At 38.9% G+C, this 25,570-nt stretch overlaps 1 protein-coding gene across 4 annotated transcripts in view; it reads left to right on the top strand.

Annotated features, from left to right (window-relative positions):
- The window catches only part of fam168a (family with sequence similarity 168 member A), a 100,382-nt gene that overhangs the window by 56,074 nt on the left and 18,738 nt on the right, over positions 1–25,570 (top strand). For 2 of the 4 annotated variants that reach the window (XM_005173612.6, NM_001244879.1), the window contains 2 exon segments: positions 8,501–8,581; positions 21,528–21,653. In XM_005173612.6, the coding sequence (XP_005173669.1) occupies positions 8,501–8,581; positions 21,528–21,653 (207 nt within the window). 4 annotated transcript variants of the gene reach the window in all.

Below are 25,570 nucleotides of genomic sequence, written 5' to 3'. Positions count from 1 at the left end.
GTAAATGATCTGAATGTTTTTTTGTATTCTGGGTAAAGTATAAGACCAAAAAATGGTTATCCAATTCTCCCATAATTCTGATAAGTAGCTCAAACTGTCTGTCAGCAAGTGCAGATTTGAGCTACTGCGCACCTGTTTGTACGCAGCTCTGCCGTTTGTTACACATGCTGCGCGTTCATGATAGAGAACGAGAGCAAGCGGTAAAAACATGGTGAATTTAATCTTTTTTAAAATTCTGAATCAATATCGGAGTTACTTTTGCACGCTGGAGGAAGGACGACATCGTGGCTGAAGTATTTCTCTTAGACAGGTTATTAATGGGTTATATGCACAGAAGTGATGTTCAGCCACTGAAATCTCCCGGCGATTGATGTGACTATTTTCAGTTTCATAAAGTCCTTTCACAGCATCGATGATGTAGATTTATATTTAGTTTAACAACTAAACATGAGTAAACAGCGCTAATCTGTCTGGCGTGCTATACTGAGCTGAAGATGGTTTTATATTCAAATTGGTTCATTTTTGAACAGTGACAACCTGTGACACGTTCCCTACATTGTTTACCGCTACTCTGAATATTCGGTCTGAAATAGCATAAAAGTATGGCTTAGAAATGAGTGGAATAATAAGTGTAATTCCTGCACGCCGCCAGCCAAGCTTTAGCCTAAGCTCAACACATGAGAGAGGGTTCTGATGTCATCTTTAAGCTCGTGTTTTCAGGAGGCGTGGCTTTACACATCAGGGGACTGATGGTGTTTTAGAGATTTATGCTAACAGGCTAGCATTGTGGGAGATCACCTACTGCACCTTTAAAGCCATTTTACATTGACATTTCAATGTTCTACCTCACCTGTCAACGTTTATAATTGGACATTTACCTAATATGACATTTAATAGTATATATAATAGGACATTTACCTTTTTAACATCAAATTATAGAATCTAATCCACCTAAAGAATGAGAAGTATTTTAAAGTGTTAATAGCTATTTGCATTATTATGCTGTAATAATAATTAGTGGCACACCTTTTGTGCAAATCCTCATGTACCACCTTGTGCAGCTTCTATTCCAACAACCAGTATTTGCAAAACCGCGAGTAAGACCGAATCTGCTTTTAAAAAAGGTTTACTGAAGAAATGCAAACAAAAATACAGTTACAATAGACTCGATCAGCTCGGTCAAAAAACTGTGTTGCTTCCAACATCCATAACTGCAATCTGACTAACGTAACTTAAACGTAACATAACGTATTGCTGTCGTAAGCCAAAATACCAAAGTAAATGTTTTTTTAAATTGAATCAATTATTAAACTATGCATTTTAGATAATACAATCACAATGAATTCTTATTATATTTAAATATCAATTTTTATCATGTTTTAACCTTTTTTAACTAAATTATTATCATAAATGAATTATGCATAATTGGCTATTACAATTATATATTAATCAGTGGCATAAAATGATTTAAAAATGACAATAACATCGCTTATCGCAACATATTCTGACAATATATCGTACAAAAAAAATTCTGATTGTGACAGGCCTAGTGTGTGTGTGAGATTTTGTTTGTTCATGCATGTGTTGTGCTCGTCTGTGCCACTCATGGCAGGTGTTTGTCTGCTGCCATGGCAACCGGTGGCTCATATTTGATGTGCTCTTATTGAAGGGATTCTCTGGGTCAATAGCGACTGTTTACACACACTCACACTCATGCTCTCTCTCTCTCACACACAATCTTTCACACTCTCTCTTTCTCTCAGTCTTCTTCATTATGTCTTTCTCTCCACTGTTAGCCAGAGGAAAATGTCATTGCTCATTTACAACCACTGAAGCATGTTAAGAAAATTCCTGAGGAGGATTAAAAATAGCCAGGACATAGACAGTTGTTGACATACTGTACACTGAGACGATCAACGTGTAATATATGAATGTTTAAAGACAGATCAGATCATTTCCTGAGATGACTTACAGGTGATGTACTGCAGGAGCCCCAAAATAACAAGGCCAGTGACTCGTGTCCCCCAATATCTTCTGAGGTGTTTATACATACAGAAACCTTGCATGCAATGCTGCACACACACACACCAATAGACCCAAGTCTATTCTTTGTTGAATTTTTTTAATGTATGTGAGTGCTGTAAATGTGCCTGAAAGTTTAACCTGGTGTTATAATATCAATCTGCCGCATCTGACACTATTGCTGTGTCTTTAATATAATGAAATTACCCCTGGGTTCACAATCCAATAGAACTAGTAACTATGAGTAGGCCCACACGGAATCTGCGCGCGCAGAATTCCGCAGATTTTCCGCAGAATTTCCACAGAATTCCGCAGATTTCTGCAGATTTTTAGCCCATCATTAATTATGTTTATTTACTTTTTGCAAATGTGTAAATCTAAATTTATTCAGTTTTTATTCAGTAATTTATTACTTTTTATTTAATATATTATGGTTTTAGTTATGATACTCTGCTGGATACTCCTAAAATAATTCCGCAGAAATCCGCAGATTTTTACCAAAATTCTCCGCAGAAATAGCAAAAAACGTCCGCAGATTCCGTCTGGCCCTGACTATAAGCTACTATAGTAACTATATACAGTAGTATATAGTACCTATAAACAACTATTTTTTTTTTTCTTTTCAGTAGGTTATGAATAAAATATGGTAATTCTTATGGTTTAATAAAAATAAATAGATTTTTGGAAATCACCAGGCGACCCCTCCGGGGGTCCCGACCCCTACTTTGAAAACAACTGATGTACCGTATCGATGTCGATGCGATCAAACAAAAGATCTGAACACAACTCGATTTGTTTATTCGATTCTTTTATATATATATATATATATATATACACACACACACACACACACACACACACACACACACACACATATATATATATACACACACACACACACACATATATATATATACACACACACACACACACACACACATATATATATATACACACACACACACACACACATATATATACACACACACACACACATATATATATATATATATATATATTTATATATATATATATATATACATATATATATATATATATATATATATATATATATATATATATATATATATATTATTCGTTTATTTGACTCAGAGTCAACTATTTTGCTAAAGAATCAGTAGTTTTAAACAAGGTGCACTAAGAGCTGTGTTACACACTGCAATGGAAGGTCATTTTCCATAATAGGGGCTCTTTAATAATGTACTTAACCAAATAATAATAATAACTAATAATTCCTTACATTTATATAGTGCTTTTCTGGGCACTTAAAGCGCTTTACACAATGGGGGGGAAATCTCCTCATCCACCACCAGTGTGCAGCATCCACCTGGATGACGCGACGCAGCCATTTTGCGCCAGACCACACACCAGCTGATTAGTGGAGAGGAGACAGAGTGATAAAGCCAATTATGATATAGGGAGGGTTAGGAGGCCATGATGGACAGAGGCCAGTGGGCAGGTTTGGCCTGGATGCCGGGGTTAAACCCCTACTCTTTTTCGGAGGACATCCTGGGATTTTTAACGACCACAGAGAGTAGGGACCTCGGTTTAACGTCTCATTCGAAAGACGGCGCTCACTGAGCAGTATAGAGTCCCCGTCATTAGGTCCCACACAGACTACAGGTTGAGCGCCCCCTGCTGGTCTCCCTAACAACACTTTCAGCAGCAACCTAAATACTGCCAAAATACTGTAAGTGAATAAAAAAAAATTTTTTAAATGAATTTAAAAAAACAGGTTTAAAATCACTGATTTCTTTTCACCAGCTTCACCATTTTTTTGCCCCATTGACTTCCATTATAATTAAATGTTTTGATTGCATAGCCATGACAGCATATAATAGTTTCTCGTGTTTCAGCACATGAAATGATTTTTGAGGACAAATCTTATTTTGACACATATTTTGGGAAAATGCTTTGGAATTTTTGAAAACTCAATACACTCAAAATGGTCTACCCTTTCATTATGTTCTGGGCTGTTTTTGCCCCATTGACTTCCATTATAATGGCATTTTCTGATTGCAAAGCCATGACAGCACATAATCATGCATTCTTTGATTGTTGCTGGTTTTCGCTGTTGGGAAGAGGTCAAATTTGTCATTTTTGCTGTTGATCATCAGTTGGCAGCATTAACCCTTTAGATAGGCCTGTGCAAAGACGTTTCTGGCTTTTATATAGAGGTCTATGGAGTAAAACAGCAGATTATAGTGTGTGTGCATAAATACATCCTCTGCTTACTATGTTCTGACAGCGGAGCTGCTTGTTTAGATAGTCTCAAACATATTTGTGTGCAAAGGTCTCTCTTACACTCTCACACACACACATACACTATACTCCACGTAAAAGCCAGAAACTAAGCTTTTTTTGTACTGTAACTGATGATCAACAATAAAAACAACAAATTGTTCCTCTTTCCAACTAGCCATTTTGCGAACTAGTGTAGCTCGTGCCTGACTGGAATCGGTAGTAGTAGTGTTTGGAGGTGGGCGGGTGTGGTGATGTGTGAACAGGTTATTGAAATTGGATGTTTCGTGTCAGGGTTCAGGGTTGCTGAGGCAATCTCAACGGTGCCAATATTTGTAACTTTAAATAGGTTTGCAAACTTGTGTACTTTTTATTGCTTCTTCCTCAAACTTCAGCCGTTTTGCAATTCACACGGTCGCAAAAGCCCCCATCTTAACTAATGCGCCGGAAAAGCATGAGCGCGTCGTGTGTGCACCCCTCCATTGTAAATAATGAAATTGCATGAGCTTGCCTTAGTTAATAGCCTCAATCATAATTAATCCAGTGTGCGTGGTTATTAGTCTCGGTGTATAAACTAGCAAACAGTTGGCATAACTTTGTTTAATTGCTGCAGTTGTGTTCTGTGCAGAAACGCGGTGCTGAGAAGCCTTTATGATTAATTAACTGTGATGAATTAAAGCTCGGTTAATAGTGAAACCGGTTAATCGTTGCATCCCTAATATATATATATATATATATATATATATATATATATATATATATATATATATATATATATATATATATATATATATATATATATATATATATATATATACATATATATATATATATGTATGTATGTGTGTGTGTGTGCGTGTGTGTGTATAAATACATATAAATGTATTTATGTATATATGTGTGTATGTATGTGTGTATATATACATACACACATATATATATACATACACACACTCACACACACACACACACACACACACATCCACACACACATATATACACACACACACACACACACACACACACACACACACACACATATATATATATATATATATATATATATATATATATATATATATATATATATATATATATATATATATATATATGTAACATAGACATACACTAACAATGATATTATAATGAAAGTCAATGGGGCAAAAACAGTCCCTAACATAACCAAAGGGGAGTCAGTTTTGAGTGTATTGTTGAGTTATTGAAAAATTCCAAAGCATTTCTTACAATATGTGTCAAAATAAGATTTTTTACCAAAAATCATCCCATTTGATGAAACACAGATAAAGATGTGGCCAAATTAAGAGTCAAAATCAGCACAGAGTTGATGAAAACCTTCCCAACAGCACACAAGGGTTAATAAAGGTGTCCCTTGCATGGAGCTGTTCAGACATGCAGACTGCTTTCCCATGATGCCCTGCCGGTCTGTCAGCTGGTGCTGTTCAGTATGGGAGCAGTGCGCTGGGTTTCACACTCATCCGACTGTGTCTTATTGAGACAGACGAGTCGTAATGGAGACCATCTGTGCTCATTCTGTTCAATCAGGAGCTCACCTCGCTCTCTCTCCAGCTTGCTTTGTCCTTTTCTTACCACAGCACAGGTCAGAGAGAGCCATTGAGAGCATACTTCTGAATTCTTTATTTAAAGGTGCAGTAAGTGATCTGCCAAAATGCTAACCGTTTAGCATAATATACACTGTGTGTATACAGTTGCAAAAATGTCACAGCAGCTGTGTGAGAAGATTCTTTAAATGGCCAAATAGTTGTAATATTAATAATAAAAGTGAAAAAAGAGGAAGTGATGCCCCTGCTGAAAAATCAAGCTTAAACCAGCCTAGGCTGGTTGGCTGGTTTTAGCTGGTCGACCACCCTGGTTTTAGAGGGGTTTTGGCCTTTTCCAGGCTGGTTTCCAGCCATTTCCAGCCTGGTCTTAGCTGGTCAGGCTGGGAGATGACCAGCTAAAACAACCCGGGCTCATTGTGGAAACGTAGCCCCGCGGACGTTTCTGCGGACCGCGATTTAAGTCCCGGGAGGTACGTATTCGAGCGGTTTTTTTGTTTTCGCGGATCCGCGCCCGTGCCGTTCTCGCGCGAAAAGCCGCCGGATGGAGAAAAAAAAAAAAAAAAAAGCAAAAGCCCTCGTCTTCGATTTCAACCTCGTTTTCGGATCCCGCCGCGTTCTCGCCCTCATTTTCCGGATTCCGTTTTTCGTCTCACCTGATTTCCGGAACCCGATGTTCCCCGGACTCGATCCCGGTAGTCGTCCACTGCGGCCGGCTCCGGCTCCTCCTCCTCCTCCGGGGCCTCAGCTCCGCCGACGCAACGCTGTGAGCTAGGCGGACAAACTGATTGCGTTGGGAAAGCCCTCCACTCGAAGGCGAGCCGTCGGCCGGCGAGCGCGAAAAGGAGGGGAGGAGCGCGAAAAGGAGGGGAGGAGCGGCGCCACACCGCCCCGCTGCGTTCGCTCGAAAAAAACCAAACGCGGCCTTTACGTACCTCCGGCCACGTAAATCGCGGTCTCCAGAAACGTCCGCGGGGCTACGTTTCCAGAATGAGCTTGGGTTGAGCTAAAACCAGCTTGACCAGCCTAGCCAAGCTGGGAGTCCAACCAAAACCAGCTATATCCAGCTTAAACCAGGCTGGTCAAGCTGGTTTTAGCTGGATTTGGCTAGTCATTATCCAGCCTGACCAGCTAAGACCAGGCTAGAAATGGCTGGAAACAAGCCTGGAAATGGCCAAAACCCCTCTAAAACCAGGCTTGTCGACCAGCTTAAACCAGCCAACCAGCCTAGGCTGGTTTAAGCTGGATTTTTCAGCAGGGGCAGTGGACGATGAAGAACAAACAGACAAGAATCCTCAGTTGCCGACGGCTGTAGCCTGTTACGGGTCAACCAAGCGGCAGCAAGTAAGTCAGGTGTTTTGGAGTGTGTTGTGAGCGCTACTGAACGCAGAGGGGTGCAGCCGCGCCCCTGGTGCAGGAGGATCACGTGCTGCAGTATTTATTCCCGGTGAAATGAGTGCTTGCACGATCGGGAAATCCCAAATTCAGAGAATCCAGCAAACTTTTAAACACTTCCTAAAGGAGAAATGTTTCCTAACTACAAAGCGCTGGCTGAAGTGGCGCTAGTAATTCCCGTCTCCAGTGTGGCAGCAGAACGCGGCTTCAGCCTCCAGAACAAAATTAAAACTGTCGCGAGAAGTCGACTTTCCGAGGCAAAGACATAATTTAAGGTGTGTGCACAATGGCAGTATCCGAAACCACCTACTACTCAGTAGGTACTGCATTTGAATTTAAACCTACTACTCGGCCGTTAGAAAAGTACGTTCTATACAGTATGAATGTGAAAAGTATGAATGGAATTCGGACGCACTACATCCACCATTTTGTCGTGGTCACGTGACCTACCTGCGTCAGTTGCGTCGCCTCATTTCCATTCATGAATTCGCTCCCGGGGCATTATGGGATAGCGCAGCGTGCATGGGATGTGCACTTCAGAATCTCGCCGGAAGTAGTAAGTCATCCGGGTACTTCTCGCCTACTGATTTTCGAATTCTATGAATTCGGACATGCTACTCGGCACGCATACTGATTTTAGCGTACTATATAGTATGGAAGTATGCGGTTTCGGACGCAGCCAATCAGTATAGATGGATGATGTAATGCTTAAGTCCGGGGATGGCGGCCTCTGCTGGCCAGCAAGGGGAATGACTGGGACCGAGTCGGTGACACAGTCCTTCATAGTGTAACAAAAAATATGTCAAATAAATGCTTTTCTTTTGAACGTCCTTTGCCCAAAGATTTTTAAAAAATGCATCATGCAATTGTTTTCAACTTCGATAATAACAAAAATATGTTTTTAGACCAGCATTTTAGCATGTTAAAGTGATTTCTAAAGGACAATAAGATCCTGAAATGATTGCTTTGCTTCATGGAAATATACAATATATATATATATATATATATATATATATATATATATATATATATATATATAAATAAATTTTTTTTGAATTGGAAACAATTACTTTAAATTGTCATAATATTTCTAAATATTATTATTTTCTATAAGCAAGCATAAGTCAAATCATCAGAAGTGTACTTCAGCACAATTGAATTCAGATGTTAATTGTGATGTTGTGTTGATTTTAAACTTATTTCAGTGTCACTTCTAATGTGTGTCTCTTTTTGCGTGTGTTCAGGTTATCCCGGAGGTTATCCAACGACTGCCCCGGCCTACACAGCCAACCTTTATCAGACAGGTAGCCCAGGATACCCACCAGGTGTGTGTACACACTCTCACACACTCTTTCCAGAGCTATACACTTTAGCAAAACTGTATGACTGACCATGATCCATTAACACCACCAACAAACACACACATACAGACACACACACTTCCTAATGCATTGTGCTGTCTAGTCTCATTTTGATTTGATGGCTGTAAAATGTGAAACAGCAAAACACTGTAATGCAGTGCCTGTTTCAGGAACTGGACGAATATATGAAGAGTTCAGATGCAAAAGCCTCTAAATCCATCAGACCTCTTGTCTTGTAAATGAGCATTTTCTATCGGGCTCCTCTGATTAGGTTCAGAAGATTCATTTTATATGTAATAATAAGGTTATTAGCTGGTAAATTTTTTCAAAAATGTCACTTTGGACCATTCTTTGTTTTTTAACAAGGTCAATTTCTTTTGCGTCAAACCCAGCTAAATCCACTTCAGCTTTTTATGCAAAACCCTCAGATGGCCCGTTTCCACTGAGTGATATGGTAGGGTTCAGTTTTGTATGCTTTTCTGCCCGTTTCCACTGTCAAAAGGCATACCGAACCGTACCAGTTTTTCAGCACGCTTTCGAAAGGGTACCAAAAGGCGGAGCTAGACACGCAGCTGAACGCTATTGGTTTACAGAGATATGTCATTCGCTTACGCAACAAGCCAGAATGAAAACAAAAAAGCCGACATGCTTTAAATACACTCCCGAGAGATTACAGCAGAATTATATATACGTATAATAACGAGCCATGGTCGACCCGGGCTCAAACACACCTTGTCGTCGTCTTGATGAACAGCCACAAAGCCATGGAGTAGAGCAGAATCTACCCTGTGCCTCGTAGTTTTCTACGAGCCAGTCTGAAGCCTGAGCGGTTTCGCTTTCTTGCTTGCACTCGCCGTGCGTCTATATCTGAAATAACAAACTTCTTGAGCTGATTATAATAACATGCGCTTGATTATTGACGTGCTTTTGAAACCCGATCCTGTTAGACACTGACAAACGCGAGAATGAAGCACTAAAAAAGGAGGATATAATTTCTTCAGCAAACGTGAACAAACTGCCTTGTTTTCATTTTTATCATCACCTTTTGGACTAATATGAACTTGGAATGAAAGAATGACTCTCTAACAGAGGTTTTCACTGACTGTGGGCTATATTTTGTGTTGTTTTAAACCTAATTAAGGACGAAATGTGTGCTCTGTGTAGTTTTTCTGTAGTTGGTGACATATCGGAGACTATAAGGGGCTGTTTCTGTTCATTTATGTTCATTTATTCATTTCTTTAATATAATTGCAGACGTTACAGTAGGCTATTTTGCACTGTCATTGATCTGCAGTTATAATCAAATCCTGTTCATAGAAAAGTTAAATTAATTAAAAGTTAGTAATGAACATTTATACAGAAGTATTTATGTGTGTTAAGCATCTGTTTTGTGAGAAGTGCTTCTCATATGATATGTGAGCGACCCGTACAGATTTATTGTAGACATTTCCTCGAGCGAGAATGATGCGACTGAAACTTTGTCATACACCACGCCCACCAAAAGGGTACCATGGGTAGTGGAAATGCACCCGTACCGACCCAAACCGTACCGTACTTTACCAGTCAGTGGAAACGAGCCATAAATCCACCTATTGGAATAAGACAGTGTATTTAGTTGAAAATGAAGATGCCATTTGAAATTATTTTACCAAACATAAAACACATTAACACCTGAAATTAAAAATATATAAATCTGTCAAGTAAGTGGCGGTTCCTTCCGCTGTGATAATCCAGGGAAAAAGCAGAAGGAAAATGAATGAATGAAATCTGTAAAGTAAGTGCATTAATCAAAGTGCATTAATCAATAACATTCAAACTGACCTTAATTAATTCTTAACAATCTGTTGGCATTTCTGATATTTGGCATTTAGATTTAATGTAAGAGCAATGTAAAAATTGTAAACTAAGCTTGGTGGATTTAAATAATGTAATGTAAAACATTATGAAACATCAATATCTGTGCATTGTCTTTTAATATTAAAAGCTTATCAGATCTAAAGGTATTATGAAGTAATATAAACAATGTAGAGTTTTATATATTATATTTATATTTTATAAAAATAGCTTAAATTAGCAAATAAAACACAATGTAGGGCTACTGTGCAAAAAGAAGACGCCTCTCAGACAATTTTAGAAGCTGTCATTCATTTATTCTCACCATATTTAAGGTCTTGGTCTCTTGTTTATCCTCATAGCATTCATGTGGGATAAAAGAACGGCATCTTAACTCTGTCTTTCGTGAAATGGAGTTGCTGTTTAATGTATAGTAAATCGGACTCATTCAAAGTAGCGTCGCTGCGCAAAAACACGTTATAAATGCATGCTACACATCCGACTGTACAGTGTGTTTTCTTTTCTTATAATGCAGTTTTGAGATATGAGACGTTTTCATTTGACAATCACTGACCATTGGACAGGCTCATCCAGTTCATCAAACTCCGTCTTTTAAAATCATAAGCGGAAAATGTCTCCTTATAAAAGCCGACGTATTAGCGCGCCGCTACATTGAAAGCACATGATTTGATTCGCGCTTCTGATTGGTTCTCGAGATATAGCGCCTTTGTCAAAGGCAAGTAGCGTTTAGCGGCCAACAAACTGTTGTTTCTGAATGCTCTGACGCTGGGATTTAGATGATTTGAAGCAAATCTACTTGTTAATGGAGTACTACGTGCCTAAAGCATTCATTCAATGTCATTAGCATTAGCTTTCTTCATTAGTAGCATCTGAACTCTTCATGTACAATAGGCCTTATCCCAATTCTACCCCTTAGCTCTTCCACTTCACCCAATTCTCTTTAGTTTGGTGTTGTAGGGTTATGAGATAGGGCTTTTCAAAGTGAGATTTTTCAAGACCATGACACAAACAAACGGGTTTGAGAGTTGTTCCTGAATACACAAACTATAGCAGCAACATGGCTGCAAAACCAAACTAATTACTTGAAATTACCTACAAACAAGAATCTGATTTATTATTGTCAGACGGGGAGGGGGAAGATGAAGGGGGCGTGGCCAAGAGCCATTAGATTGGCAACAAAGGCTCATTCTGAAAACGTAGCCCTGCTGAAAAATCCAGCTTAAACCAGCCTAGGCTGGTTGGCTGGTTTTAGCTGGTCGACCAGGCTGGTTTTAGAGGGGTTTTGGCCATTTCCAGGCTGGTTTCCAGCCATTTCCAGCCTGGTCTTAGCTGGTCAGGCTGAAAAATGACCAGCCAAATCCAGCTAAAACCAGCTTGACCAGCCTGGTTTAAGCTGGTTTTGGCTGGATTCCCAGCTTGGCTAGGCTGTTCAAGCAGATTTTAGCTGGTCATGCCCCTGCCTGACCAGCTAAGACCAGGCTGGAAATGGCTGGAAACAAGCCTGGAAGTGGCCAAAACCCCTGTAAAACCAGCCTGGTCGACTAGCTAAAACCAGCCAACCAGCCTAGGCTGGTTTAAGCTGGATTTTTCAGCAGGGAGCCCTATATACATTTCTGGAGATCGCGAATTACTGTAGCCAGAGCTGCCTATGGCTGCATTTCGTCTTTAAAACGAATGCTGTGGTGCGGTATGATGCCGCTCCTTTTAGCGCTTACCAGCTGACCACTTACCTCCATATGGACGGCGGACTTGAGATGCATATCGGATTTGACTGTGACGACGGGGTTTGAGTTTGGTGAAGAACGGTTCCAGGAAGCAGGTAAGACAAAAAACAAAAGCCAAAAAATAAAATAAACAACTAAATAACAGAGTGAGAATGCGGTAAAATCTGAAAACATGGTAAAAATCAGGCTGCCGTAAGGGCTTTTCTTTTTCTAGCTTGCTTTTGAAAACACTATTGGTTGGGTTTAGGGAGGGTGGGGGTATCGCTTGGTTGTTCAGTCAGTCAGTCAGTCAATCGAAAGCGGCCTCTGGTGGATTTATGCGAGAACAGCAGGTGCGAACAGCACTCACGAGAGAATTTTGAGATCTGAAAAAGAGTACACAGTAGCCGGATTTGTGAAAACCAAAACATCAAAAAGCGAAGCTCCTGGGACATATTTTGCTCTCTCCAGAAATGTATATAGAGGTAATCAGAATGAGCCAGGGTTGGACCGAGGCCAGTTGTATGAGCAACCCAAACTGAAAAACAACCCATTAGAATGAATGTACAGAGACCTTTATTGCTTTAGTTTTGCTTGATTTAATATTGAAAAGTATCGAATATTGAAAAGTTGCTGTGTAACGTTTTTCACCTCTTATTCACCTCTAATAAGTTTAAACACCCCGATCTTAACTTTTATATACTGCCAAATAAACATTTGCAAGCCGGTAGGTTGGCAATAGTTCCTCATAAACACCACTGCAAAATATTACACAACATATTTGAAATTCTGATAACGTTATCTGAATACTTGACAAAAGAAGTTATTCTGTCCGAAAAGTCTGGTGGCTGTGAAAATGCTTTTTCTCAGCACACTTGGTATAATGTAATAGGGATTTCTTGTGGTTACATTCGAGTGCTGTAAAATACGAAGTATAGTTTTGTGCATCTGGAGGCTCATACGTGAGATTCACCTCACTGCCTTTTGTTGACATTAGTAAGTAGCAGTGCACTGCGCATTTTATGTTACTAGGCAACTGCTGTATCAATGATCTTGGTGCTAGAGCACGTAACATCGAAGACGCAAGATTTTCAGTTAATTTATACAGAGAATCAAGCAGCACAATACGCTGAACTTCCATATGAATGAATTGAAAGCTCTGCCTTTGTGGAGCTCGCAACATGCGCTAGTTATGACATGATCATTTGTGTGTGTAGTTTTCCCATTTCTTAAGAATAAATCCATACCAAAGTCTCTTAAAAGCAAGTCATTTTACTTGGTGGCCATCTTTAAATCTCATCTTGGGCATTCTTAAATAAATTCTGTTCCAAAACTGACAATTTACGTTTATATTTTGGAGTCACCAATACAATTTAACCACAACTGTTTCTTATATTTTGCTTCAAAGCCTTCAAATCACACAAACAGCATTTTTTTCAGGTTACATAATTTCAAACCTGGTCTTGATAACAAATCTCCTTTCAAAATGACAGCGGCCTCTTTGTTTACAAGTTCCTGGGTGTTCAAGTAGTTTCTGTCGTGTTACTTGCATTTAAAGGGTGGGAATTCAGGAGGTCTGACTGTAGCTCACATTCATTTAAAACAGATTACAAAAACACAATGTTTCTTTGCAAGTGTAGTTGGTTTGATTAAATGAGGATATATTTATCGTGTTTGTGAGGCAAGTATGGAGTCACCAATACAATTTAACAACAGCTGTCTCTTAAATTTTCCTTCAAAGCCTTCAAATCACACAAACAATCAGCATTTTTTTCAGGTTGTCCATGCTAATACGCATGCAAGCCAGATGGGAACGAGATCACGACACAACCTCATTTTTGGCTGTTCATAGAGGAAACAGAAGTCATCTTGTAAATCCAACTTTGTATCTTCCATAAGAATAACTTACGTGTTACATAATTGGTCTTGATAACAAATCTCTTTTCAAAATGACAGCGGCCTCTTTGTTTACAAGTTCCTGGGTGTTAAAGTAGTTTCTGTCATGTTGTTTGCATTTAAAGGGTGGGAATTCAGGAGGTCTGACTGTACCTCACAATTATTTAATACAGATTACAAAAACAGAGAACGTTTCTTTGCAAGTGTAGTTGGTTCGAACAAATGTGGATATATTTATCGTGTTTGTGAGGCAAGTATGGAGTCACCAATACAATTTAACAACAGCTGTCTCTTAAATTTTGCTTCAAAGACTTCAAATCACACAAACAATCAGCATTTTTTTCAGGTTGTCCATGCTAATACGCATGCGAGCCAGATGAAAACGAGATCACGACACAACCTCATTTTTGGCTGTTCATAGAGGAAACAGAAGTCATCTTGTAAATCAAACTTTGTATCTACCATAAGAAAAATTTACATGTTACATAATTGGTCTTTATAACAAATCTCCTTTCAAAATGACAGCGGCCTCTTTGTTTACAAGTTCCTGGGTGTTCAAGTAGTTTCGGTCGTGTTACTTGCATTTGAAGGGTGGGAATTCAGGAGGTCTGACTGTAGCTCACATTCATTTAATACAGATTACAAAAACAGAGAATGTTTCTTTGCAAGTGTAGTTGGTTCGATTAAATGTGGATATGTTTATCGTGTTTGTGTGGCAAGTATTTGCTGACATCCCAGCGTATTTGAGTGTTTATAACAATAGAAACTGTCAGTCTGAGCCACTCCCTCAGAGAATCCCCAGCGGTCAATGATTGGCTCCTAAATTAGAAGGCAGGGCTTCGTTTGCAATATTGACTGTTACGCTTTTCCCCATTCAAAACTAAGCGAGTGACATGTCTTGTGTATCCTTTAGTCACTTTTTTTTCTAGGGCCAAGGGGAATGTGATGGGGTTGGGGTTTAACATAGAATTGGTATTGGAGTCCTGGAAATTTGTATTCATATCACTCAAAGGCTACTCATATGAGACACTAATTGTGTTTTGTGTAGTTGTGAGCTGCACGCTGAAATGAGTTTGGTCAATAAATCTGCTTGTGTGTTATTTGTCATGATATTTTGAAGTTGAAAAGCTGCTTGCAGGTGTACATCTGCATTATCTGAGTGTGAAATCTTTGAAGAAAGCAGATGCCGCGAGGATGAGTAACGTGAAGAAGCTTCGTTTGAAGTGCAGATAATTTCCCATTAGTGCTTGCAAGCTTGTTTGAGTCAGCTGTGTTTTAGCACGGAGTTGTCGTAAAATAAAAATAAAATAAGCTGGACTTGTGCTGCCTTCAAGCAGACATTAGGATGGTTTTTGGGATGTAAATGATGCAGGAGTTTGTTTATTTGTTTGGTCTGTGTCCCTGAACAGACGCTTGTATAATTTGGTCTGTAATAGTAGAATATGACCAGCCACCTGCCACTCTCAGATGCTTCTGCTGGCTTTTTTCTTAGACCACAGATCAAGTTGCTGTTGATCATTTTGCTGTTAAAATCACCATTTTTAATGCTTGATTTTATTCAGGATTTGTATGTATTGTCTAGTTGCTGGCTTGCTATGGTCTCAGATATCAGTGCTTTATGTGCTTTCCACTTAAAGTTGCTGTTTATTTGTTTTTGACTCATCTAAAGCATAAAAATACCATATATATTTGCAGATATTTAAGAAACACACTAAATGAACAGTTTTATTAGTTGAAAAATGATGCTTAAGTCAGTTATTTTACTTTAAAATGTGCTTTCTGTGTCATAATCTCTGTCTTTGTTTTGGTCTACATAACCAGCCTACTACTTGTTACCCGATTATATTTTAGCAGCACGGGTTGCCTTGGTGGAAAACCTCTTAAAACTGATTATTTAAAGGACTGATATTTGTGGGTTTGCACTGTGTCACAGGTCTAACATTCATTTTCAAACTATATGTTTGCCAGTTGTTTTAATAAATATCAAGTAAAATGGTGTTATAACTCCCACTGGCAGCATTTAACACTGAATAAAGCATGTAATCAGTACGTAAGGTCATCATTATCATAGTTTATGCTGTTGTATAGCCGTGTTTTGTCGCAGAAAAAGACAGCATTACTAAAATATAAATTTGAGGAGTTTGTTATTAATGATGGCTAGGCCAAAAACTCATGTTAACATGAATATTACTTTTATAGCATGTCGTTGCCTGTAGTTAGGACACATTCAAGCATGCTCGCTCCTGTTGGTGTCATCACTCTACATAAAGTCATTGGAGAAGGAGCCAGGTGAAAAAAAAATCGTGTTTTGAATTTGGACAGCAAAACCAAGTCCCACCACTAGTTGTCAATACTACAAACTATACTTTTAAAGGTGCCATACACTGCATTGGTTTAATAAGTTAAACTGTTCTCTGATATCTATATAGTAAGTTTAGAGCTTTTGTAAGCTCAAAAAATATCCAGGAATGGTTTGATAAGCTTCTGTAATACTCCATGAAATACTCTTAGAATCAGAAGGTCCATGATTGACCATATATGGTTTTTGTCGTGAACAGGGCCGGAGCAAGCTGAACTGCCGTTCTAGGCAAAGGACGACGCCCTCAAACCGAAAGTGAAAATGGAAATGACAGGTTATCATAACTGACATAACTGAGAATGCGGTTGTTGAGGGAGGTGTCGCGGACTCCGCCCTCTCTATTCTGCCACCCTAGGCGCGGATATAACTGAGGCGGCGGGGGGGGTGAGGGAGGTGTCGCGAACGTAACTGAGAACGCGGGTGTTGAGAGAGGTGTTGCGGATGCCACCCTCTCTAATCTGCTGCACTAGGCGGTCGCCTCTATGGACGCGCCGGCCCTGGTCGTGAATATTAACGAGCTCCGCTCTGACCTACCACTCTTACAGACACACACACATACACAGAGCACTGACAAAAATAAACCCTATCAGAGTAACGTTAACCTATTTTGCTCACCAGATCTGTTGTGGATAAAGGATAAACTAGAATTAAACTTGACAAAAGAGAGTGATAGAGATGTATCCCATTGTATTTTGAAGCTATAGTTCTTATAGACTGCACGTGACGTGTCTGAAGAGCGAGGAGGGATCGGGGGGTAAGAAGGGTGCGTGACTTATTTGAGTACCGGGAGGGAGACACCCGATTTCCGGGAGATTATCACTCGCTTGCCCCCATTATGAGTCCCGCAAATGCATAGACACTCCCGGAACATTCGGGAAACTTGGGATGTCTGAATATCACTTTTAACAACTATAGTGAGACGCGATCCAGTGCTACATACTTGATAAAGGCGTGCACTGCTCTCTGTCTCTGAAGCTCAGAGATGCGCGTGGCTGTGCATGTGTGTGTGTGGCTCTGCAGTGAGCACCACTTGTGTCTGTGTGTGTGTGTGGACGGAGGGCTGTTCAGAAATGCTAGGTAAAACATGGTGTGGATGTGGATCATTTTCGTTCTGAAATGCCATTTTAACTCTAAGACGTATTCGTGTATACGGGGCCTGAGGTTGTATTTTTCGCGAGCGGGTTTGCGGTGGGGCAGGGCGGAGCATCAGCGATGCCGTCTTAGCATCGTGTTGTCTATTGGCCATCGCGATGGACGATGGCATCGTCTATCGGCCCAACCCTAGCGAGTTTGAAACATACCTTGTGCTGTTATTGCCCAGCAATGCACAGTAAACAATTTGGGGCTTGTGTTTTCAAGATAAAAGTCCCACATACATAGTAAATGCATGCTTAAAATAACTAAGGGTGGCAAATTATCACTGTTGTATGACTAGAAAACATTTGGCTCATCAAATGCAGCCTGATGCATGCATATTAATGATTTCAGAGCTTTTTTATGATGTCAGAGCTGCATATGAGTTGGTGCGCACTTGATTGTGGCTGCTCGTCAGGTCCGGATGAATGACCTAAAGTAGGCATACATGCAAATGAGGAGGGCATGGCTTGTGAGTCTCGTCACAGTTTGTTTTGTCTTCTGATTGGCCTGTTGTCCACCGGGGTATTAATCTACCCTGTGTTGGTATATCCAGATTTTTATTATAAGGCACATGAAAGCATAATATTCTTCACTGTACCTTGACATGGACCCGGACGTGCACCTCTCAAAAAATGTAATGACACATCATGGTATTGTGCTTGACTAATTTTCTGCTCCAGGGTCACATGCTCAGAAAGAAAATGTATATAAAAGAAGAACATTCTAATGTTAAGTACATTTAAAGCCATTTTTTTTTTTTTGGTGGTTGAAAAACGTTCCTCATCTCTGAGCCATGGATCTTGCGGAGTGTTTTCCCAGTGTGATCATTTCATCATCAGCTTATCAGAATCCCTCAGGCGTTAATGTGTGTGTGTGTGTGTGTGTGTGTGTGTGTGTGTGTGTGTGTGTGTGTGTGTGTAGCGGTGAGTACTTCGCTCATGTGATGTGATGTGTGAGTTGTCTATGCGGCACTCGGATGCCTTTATTGTGCAATTCCAGCAGTCTCTCTCTCTCTCTCTGTCTCCTACGTTTGGAAGCATCTCATAGTTTCACAGCATCGCCCTCTTGTGGGTAGAAAGGCTCATGGATTTATCTGATGTAATATACAGTTATCTTCAAGTAATTCAGGGTGATGTTTAGGGCAATAGTTCATGATCTCCCTTTGAGGGGTTTTGAACCTACAAAGTAGCTTTAACCTCTATGTCAACTAGGGCTGCATGGCACTGTGAAAACGCGGATATGTGATTGTTGTTGTTAAATGTTGCGATAATGATATTCCACATGGTATAACTTACTGAAAGCTATTTTATCATCAGTTTAACCAAATAGCTTATGTATGTAAAGATCATATTAATATAAAGAGCTAATTAAATAAAAGAAATCAAAGTCAAGGTGCAAACATTCATTCATTCATCTTCCTTCAGCTTATTCTCTATATCAGAGGTCACCACAACGGAATGACCTGCCAATTATTCCAGCATATGTTTTACGCAGAGGATGCCCTTCCACCCGCAACCCAGTACTGGGATTTAGCTGACAATTTCGCTTACCCAATTCACCTATAGCGCATGTGTTTGGACTGTGGGGGAAACCAGAGCACCTGGGACTCGAACCAGCAACCATCTTGCTGTAAGGCCACAGTGCTATGCACTGAGCCACCATGCCACCCACTACATAAAACATAACTACCACAATTTGAGAGCGAATGCAAAAGCACTGGAAATAGGCTATATTTTAACTCCCATTAAGGGTGCATAAACTTTTGGTAACCCAACTGGAAAACATAATAGCCTTCTTAATAGTTCCACTGAGCTGGTCTGTTTCTGCCCCACTACCCATATCCCCCTTCTACAATGCTCTATATCTCATAAAGTTAAATCATTCATTCATTTTCCTTGGGCTTAGTCCCCTTATTTATCAAGGGTCGCCAATGGAGAATGAACCACCAACTTATCCAGCATATGTTGTACACAGTGAATGCCCTTCCAGCTGCAATGCAGTACTGGGAAACACCCATACACACTCATTCACACACGTACACTACGGATGGCAATTTTGTTTATTCAATTCACCTATCGCGCATGTGTTTGGACTGTGGCGGAAACCGGAGCACTTGAAGGAAACCCACACCAACATGGGGAGAACATGCACACAGAAATTCCAATTGACCCAGCTGGGACTCGAACCAGCAACCTTCTTGCTGTGAGGCGACAGTGCTAACCACCGAGCTAACCGCTATATTTGACCTCCCAATAAGATAGTCCAACAGGCAGGGTGGATAGACTTTTGGTAGCCTGACTGGAAAACATAATAGCCCCATTAATAGTTCCATTGAGCTGGTCGGTTTCTGCAAACTGGGGTATTAGATGCAAATAAGGAGTAAGGACTGGTGGGAGTGTTATGGAATTTACTAACGCACGCCAATGGAAAGGAAAAAAACGTTTGCATTTCGCGATATTTGTGTGTGTGTGCGTGTGCGTGCGTGCATGCGTGCACGGACCTTTACTGACAGCCGTGTGTGTGTGGGTCTTGTCGGTAAATAGTGAAATGGCGAAAAGTCCTACAAGACGGTAATAGTTTGATTGCGGTGTTTACTTCAATAATGCCACTAATATATGTATACTCCACGTCTTAATTCCATTTCTGTTTAGTTCAGTTTTGACTTTAATCGGATCAAGATGGTCAGGGCCGGAGTGGGACTCCTTTTCAGCCCTGGAGTTTCAAGCCTTAGACCGACCCAACTCAGTTCACGATTGTCTAAATTAAAATAACGTCATTTCCGATTCTAATGACACTATCACGTCTTTTTCAAGCAAACAGCTGCTTAAGAACATCAAATGTTTTCCATTAATATGAGAACATTAAAGGGTAGATAAATCTTCAACACTATTGTTCAAAACATCACAATTTCCTTTGCTGCAATTTCTGAATATATATTCTGTGCAAAATTCTTTATGTATATCCAGTCCTTTGTAACGGTGGTCACACACACAAAAAAAAAAAGTACACCTACATTAGTAACCCATACAGTATTATATGTCTTAACACAAAACAAATAATAATAATTTACTCTGGTGAGGTTCAAACTTGGGTCAGCAACATCGTAACGCAATGTGCTGACCACTGAACCACAGTGGCGTTGTTATATTGATGCCTTTGGAAGAAAAAATAAGTAGTGCACTGTTACCTGCAAGACTCTTTTAACCGCAGTAATACTTTCTATAGTTGGCTTAATCTTTTTTTTCCCCTTTTTAGATTTTCTAATCAAGTAATGTCAGATTTATTAATGTGGGGAATCATCTGATTTTCATTGAGCAGGTGTAATATTCATTAATATTAATTATTCAAATTCTTATATTCACTAAGGTGCCACTGTTTGGGGTGGAATGATAAGAGCATTTTGCTCAGGGGTTGCGAGAAAATGAATAAAAAGAGCGGAGCTGCAGCAAAATAATAAATAAAAAGAGTGAGGCTATGGTCAAATGAATTAATAAATGAAAAAAGTGAGACTGCAAGCAGCTAGGGACACCAGCCCTCATGGCCAAAAAACATCCCTAATAACCGATTCTGCGAGGTGCTTCTAATGCAGCGTCTATGAGGGCAGACAGTAAATTTGATGTGATTTTCTCATCTGGCTGCCGTTTTCAGTCTCACACTATTGTTTTTTTTTCTGAAAGTCTTGATAACACCATCGTGGAGTTTTTCTTTTATTATTTCAGCAAAGGGTCCGATCAGCAGAAACATCCTGCTGTAGAATTATGGGTAGTGTAGGCAGCCATTTTGAAATCTGTGCTTTTATGCGGTAGAGTAGCGTTTTGACTCCAGGAGCCCTTTGTTTTGCAGTGGTTTCAGACAGACGGATATGTGAGAGGAAGACAGCAGTGTTTGCATAGAGGCGACAGTTGTGACACTTGTGTGTGTGTGTGTGTAACCTTTCTTGTGTTGTGTTTGTTTGGGACAGTGCTGCTGGTGAAGCAGGCCTGGCCCCAGACGGCATCAGCTCCGGGGCCCGCAGAAGGCTCCTATGACCTGGCTGTGGACGCTGGCTCAGAGAGCAGGCAGTACCAGGCCTCATCTACAGCATTCAGTAAATATCATTACTATACTCTACTGTAACTGCTGTGTGTTGCCCTGTTCATTACACACACATACACTTGCACTGTAGAACACTCGCAGCCACTGTGCTGATTCATTTCACATGCACACTCACACATAGGTGTTCATGTTTTATGGGGACTTCCTATATTACGTGTTATATTTTTTATACTGTAAAGACTGTGGCTGCGTCCGAGATCATATACTTTCATACGATCTAGTAGCTATGTTAAAAACAGTGTGAGAGTTGAGTAGTATGTCCGAATTCATAGTCATCGAAAAACAGTAGTGACTTACTACTATTCAGGTAGCAAAGAATTCTGGCTCAGATTTGGCATGAAGCTGGCACAGCAGGCATTCATTCTGCATTGGCATACAGCATGTGGGCCAAACATGGGCTGGGTTTGGAAGAGGTGGCACCATCTTTAAGGCAGCTCATCAAATGTAGTATTTGGCCCAGATTTAAAAAGATGTAGATTTGGGCCACTTATGTTTGGCCAATCCTGACCCTTATTTAAAATACATTTAAATGATTTCTTGAGTTAAGAAATATTTTAATACACAATGTCATTTTCATCTTCCTGTTTGCCTTGATTTTAATCCAGGAAACAATCAAGATTTAGTTATTTGAATTATTAATCTATTGTTACAAAACAACTGAATTTAGCCTGCATTACATATAGTTTATTAACTAAAATATTGTTTTACAAATTATATTATTATTATTAACCAAATGTCAAAGTCAAAGTCGGGTTTTTATAAGGTAGATTTTTTTTTTTTTTATTCTGATTGTCTTATTTACAAAAGCATAGAGGAAGAAAATTAAACAGAAATAGTTCATCTGTGGAATCTAACTATAATATTTCCAATAAGACAATAATTAAATTATATATATATATATATATATATATATATATATATATATATATATATATATATATATATATATATATATATATATATTTTTTATATATATATATATATATATATATATATATATATATATATATATATATATATGTCATTCATTCATTTTCTTATTGGCTTAGTCCTTTTATTCATCCGGGGTCGCCACAGTGGAATCAACCGGCAACTTATCCAGCAAGTTTTTACGCAGCGGATGCCCTTCCAGCCGCAACCCATCTCTGGGAAACATTTACACACACATTCACACACATACTCATACACTATGGACAATTTAGCCTACCCAATTCAGCTGTACCACATGTACACCCTGAGTTGCACCCGGAGGAAACCCACGCGAAGGCAAGGAGAACATGCAAACTCCACACAGAAACGCCAACTGAGCCGAGGTTCGAACCAGTGACCTTCTTGCTGTGAGGCGACAGCACTATACATACATACATACATATACACACAGTATGTATGTATATATATATATATATATATATATATATAATTTGTGTGTGTTTGTGTGTGTGTTTGTGTGTTTGTGTGTGTGTATGTATGTATGTATATATATATATATATATATATATATATATATATATATATATATATATATATATATATATATATATATATATATATATATATATATACACACACACACACACACACAATGAGTTGAATATCAGGACCACATACAGTATATACACACATAGTCACACATATGAGCCTATACACACATATGCATACACACAAACACAGATGTAGATTAAATAACAAAGATCAAATCTGTAATTAATAATTAATATCTCTTTTATATTGGATTTTGGAATTGTCCTCGCCCCAAAAGATAAATGCTAAATTCATTAGGTTCCTACTGTAATTCACTTGCTACACTATATTAGTTTTAATCTTAACACTTTTATTTTAACATTTTTGTTATTTTGTTGTGCATTTAATAAAAAAAAAATTATATATATATATATTTATGTATATTTAAATATATATATATATATATATATATATATATATATATATATATATATATATATATATATATATATATACATACAGTGCTTCCCACACATAGACTTTACTTTGGCGGGTTGCCTATGTATAGTAACGGCCGCCCAAGTATTCTCTTCTCTTGCCCTACACGTTTTGTACTGCTTGTTGTGTGTGCGCAAGACCTGTCAACACTCCAACACACAATCTCACATACTCTGCAGACCCACAGTTTTGGGCTCTGAAAAATGCATTCGGTCGTAGTTTCTAAATATTTTTAAATATCCAGGATTTTTGCTTTATAGATAATCGAATGCGTTTTGCATCACCTTTTTATTTAAGCCTATTTCCACTTGGCTTCACAACTGACTGCACACACACAGCTGCAAGAGTGAGAGAAACATTAAATGCTGAATTCTTTAATAAACGACTCAGAAAGAGGTTGTTGTGTTTATTTCACCCCAGTATGACTGTACAAACACTATACCTACACACACCACTGTCCAAAGAAAAGTTGATTTACATCGTAGTTGCCCTTTAACATGAGAAACAGTGTATAACAGTGTCATAATAAATCAAAATATAGTTTAAAATCTCATTTTTATTTTTGGTTTTTCTTAATATTAATCCAAATTAAGTTAGTTTTGTCATTATATGTGTATACGTAATATAAATGTACATATCTGTTTATAAAATTATATTTATAAGACTAGATTTATTCTGCATATTTGTTTTCCATCTTGTTTTTAAGTACATGAACTTAAAATAAAATGACTGATTAACGCTGCCATGGCAACTAGCAGGAGCATGATATGTTAACAAAGAAAATGTCAACACGTGTGTCTAAAAATTCCGTATAGGTAGGCGGTTTGCGACAGGTAAAATCTCACATCACGTACCAGAGTAATGTGTTTCAGAAAACAGAGGTCAGACGGACGGTCAGGAGAGCTGAGGTTTGATCTCAGTGTAGATTCAGAACTTGAGGAGCTGAGATTGCATACAGTGAAAGCAGCGTTGTGCGACTGAATTAGACAGGCATAGAAATGTCTGGGGCTCGAGAGAGATATGAATCTGGTGTGTTGCATCAGCTGTTTGACAAATGTGTAGTAATGATGTGCTTTTGGTTTTGTAGGCTATTTTTGCATTAAGCCATTATTGGGAGTTGTGAGTATTTAGTTAATGAATTGTAGTATTGTTTGTTTACCGCGAGACACTACAGGCAAAATCACTGTATTTGTATGCATCTCGAGATATTAGCATCTATAAAACACTTTTAAATTGGATCTTTTGTGTCGCACTAGATCAGGGGTCAGTTCTTCGTACCTCGCTTAAATGATCTAAGATGATTTGGCAGATCCTTGATCTTTTAATCTTTCTGGCTAATTTGGTTCTTCATTGGTTCGCAAATCAGATTAAAATGTCCGGATGAACTGATCTGAGATCTCTGAGCGTGTTGTGAAGGACAGATCTATCGATTCTCGAAATCATGATCAGCAATTCAATGATTGGCTGACGGCACAGCAGCGTAATGACATCATCTGATTAATATTCAATTATCCATATGAGCAAAATTAAAATTAGCAGTAAACGTTTTGCTAAATATGACACGCAACAACTTTCCACATTTGTTGTGAGCTGCAGGCTTTACACTTTCATGTGTCAAGAGTATTCATCATGTATTTCAATGCATATCAATGTATTTAGTTCTACATTTAGAGACGATTTTCTTTACCATAGTAGCATATAGGCCTACTCAAGTTTTTTAATCAGCGAAAGGAATAACTGTATATATTTATTTTGCATCAAAAAAGCATTTTGATATTGATAAAGGTGGGCATGACTGCATTATTATCTTTTTTTTTTTTAAGTCGACTATTGTGCATGAACACGTTTGCATCTAAAAAGTCCATATCAATGAATTTTAACTTTGAACCACCAGGTGGCAGTCTTTGTACTTATATTTCGGAGTGCATATTGCATACGTTTTATTAAAAT

Source organism: Danio rerio, chromosome 18 (assembly GCF_049306965.1).
Source record: "Danio rerio strain Tuebingen ecotype United States chromosome 18, GRCz12tu, whole genome shotgun sequence".
Lineage (NCBI taxonomy): Eukaryota > Metazoa > Chordata > Actinopteri > Cypriniformes > Danionidae > Danio > Danio rerio.
This window is presented reverse-complemented; position numbering and strand designations above follow the sequence as displayed.